Below are 2,500 nucleotides of genomic sequence, written 5' to 3'. Positions count from 1 at the left end.
ATTTGAATACCTTCGGCTTTGGACGCCCTATCTGCATGCGGGTAAACAGTCTCACTAACCCAATTTCTCCTGCAGATTTATTAATTGATGTTGTGAATGACCATACCTATACAACCTTTTATTCTCTTGTTGTTGTTTTCTCATTTATTATGTAGAACACTAATATATATTTTTTTAAGACGGGTTATATGTTGTTTGTAGTTTTATGAATAGATTTCCATTGGAATTATAAGTTGTATTGTATTTTTTATACTTTTAAAAACCTCAGGATCTTCATCCGTCATCTTTATGATAATCACCTATGTAGGATGGTCTGTATCTTTATCTACGTTATAACTTAACATCCAAAATTGTATCTGTCTCTACAACTATAACATATTGATATCTATACATATACCTATACGTTTATCACTATCTGTTTATCTATTACATTAATTCATCTATCTCTTTCTATGTTTATCGACCTGTCCTTTGTCACCATCAGATATTTCACTCTATTTTTTTAAATGTTTTCAAAGAAGAAATAATGATTTCGCTTGATGTTTTACCTCACTTTCTTTTTTTTTTTACTGTTATGATAATCCGATGTCAAACCCACAACTTTTACTTATCTTTCAGTTTGACCCCTACGAGGACTTCTGACCCCCCTCCCCCACCCCATCCAGATACCCTCCTGGCCAATACTGCCCCCACTTGTTCGTGTTGTAGCCACCGTCAACGCATCCGCCTGCATTCACTAATCGGCATTCAACCCTTCCCGATGTCTCAGCCCAGTGTATCCCTCTCCACTTCCCTTGGCTGTGTTCCTGCTCGTGGTCTTCTTTTCCTGTTCTCTTGGTCATTCTTTCTCTTCTTCCTGAACCCTTCTTCTGAATCCATCCTTTTTTCTCCATTTAGAAAAAAAAAGAAAAAGAAGAAAAAAAAAAAGAGAATTGCCCTATGTTCCTTTTCATATCATCATAAAAATACATGATGATTCCTTTGTAAATGGTAGTCTGTAGACCCTGATGGAGCAAGTAACCTCCCTTTACAGAATCAATTATTACCAAGTAGTTGTCCCTTTGACCAGAGAAAGGCCTTGTTTGCATCTTCACTTCCTTCCGGAACAGATGCGCAAGGCTTCCTGGTGCATCCACCGTCATGTTCACTTAACCTCCCCAATCCTCTGGCCTCAGACACATTTCATGATAATTTGTAATATCGGTACGTTCTCCGGTCTCTTTATTTCCCCGTCTTTCCCTCAATCACTTCTGCCTCTTCCTCCTTGCTTCGCTTTTCCTTCGGTCTCCTCCTGTGCTAGTACCTCCCCCCGCCATCTCCCTCGATGACCCCTCTGCTTCTTCCTGGTGACACTCCCACTGGTGCCCTTCCGAGGCCCTTTGGTCGCCGCTGGTATGTCCCCACTCCCTGGCGTGCATAGAGTTGCTTGCACAAGCACTTCGCACGAAGGCCTATCATCGCTTGTCTGAACACTCTAAATAGAGCTTAGCATCGCATCCAGCATAAAAAAAACAGCCATGCTTGGTTGAGCACTTCACGAATAGGCCTTCCATCACCTGTCGCACACGACTCGCACGCATGATAAACACAAAGAGTAATCTCTAGCATTAGCACCCGTGCAAACGCCAACTTTACGATACTTAATTCATCTTTTTGCCCGAATTTCTCCGAGATCGTGACGGCTATTGATAGTGTGACCAAATATTTGCAATACCTAATGATGATGCGGATCGCCCAAGACAAATAGGATATACAGATTGGGTTGCAATAAAAGATATCGTGGAATATCTTATTAGACCAGACACCACGCTAGCATGAGGATATGTGTGCTGTATTTGCATGTGCCTTCGTTGTGAATATTATTTAGTGTTGATATATTTTATTATAAGATTAATGAAAGGAAAACTATAAATCTAGTGACAATAACAGTAGCATTGACAACGACGATGATAGTAATGATGATAACAATCTAAACAGCAATAATGCTAAATACAGTTGTGATAAAGACATATGATATTCTCATTAGTTATAATAAAACACAATGAGGATAATGATAAAAAAAACTGTAGTGGAGATAACAATTCTGATTCCATGATACCTTTGGTAACGGTATAATTATAATTTTGATGATGATAAAATATATTTGATCCTGAGCGAATAGTTATGCAAATACATATATGTATATATATATATATAGATAGATAGATAGATAGATATAGATATATACATATACATACATACATACATACATATATATATATATATATCCATATATATATATATATATATATATATACATATATATATATATATATATATACATATATATGCATATATATATATATATATATATATATATATATATATATATGTATGTATATATATATATATGCATATATGTATTATATGTTTATTATATATATATATATATATATATAATATATAATATATATATATATATATATATATATATTATATATATATATACATATATACATAT

General features: G+C 35.0%; 1 protein-coding gene across 4 annotated transcripts in view; it reads left to right on the top strand.

Moving 5' to 3' along the window:
* The window catches only part of LOC122258074 (dopamine receptor 2), a 379,824-nt gene that overhangs the window by 371,497 nt on the left and 5,827 nt on the right, over positions 1 to 2,500 (top strand). Inside the window, exon 5 of one of the 4 annotated variants that reach the window (XM_086543785.1) lies at positions 619 to 884. The exons of the other annotated variants lie outside the window; for them this stretch is intronic. Within the exon in view, the coding sequence (XP_086399911.1) occupies positions 619 to 642 (24 nt within the window). The 3' untranslated portion in view covers positions 643 to 884. Of the gene's footprint in view, positions 1 to 618; positions 885 to 2,500 lie in introns of those variants that run through there. 4 annotated transcript variants of the gene reach the window in all.

This window comes from Penaeus japonicus, unplaced genomic scaffold (genome assembly GCF_977035675.1).
Source record: "Penaeus japonicus unplaced genomic scaffold, GWHDUDI00000001_assembly GWHDUDI00000014, whole genome shotgun sequence".
Classification (NCBI taxonomy): Eukaryota; Metazoa; Arthropoda; class Malacostraca; order Decapoda; family Penaeidae; genus Penaeus; species Penaeus japonicus.
The sequence above is the reverse complement of the archived record's forward strand: the minus strand, read 5'-3'. Positions and strand labels throughout refer to the sequence as shown.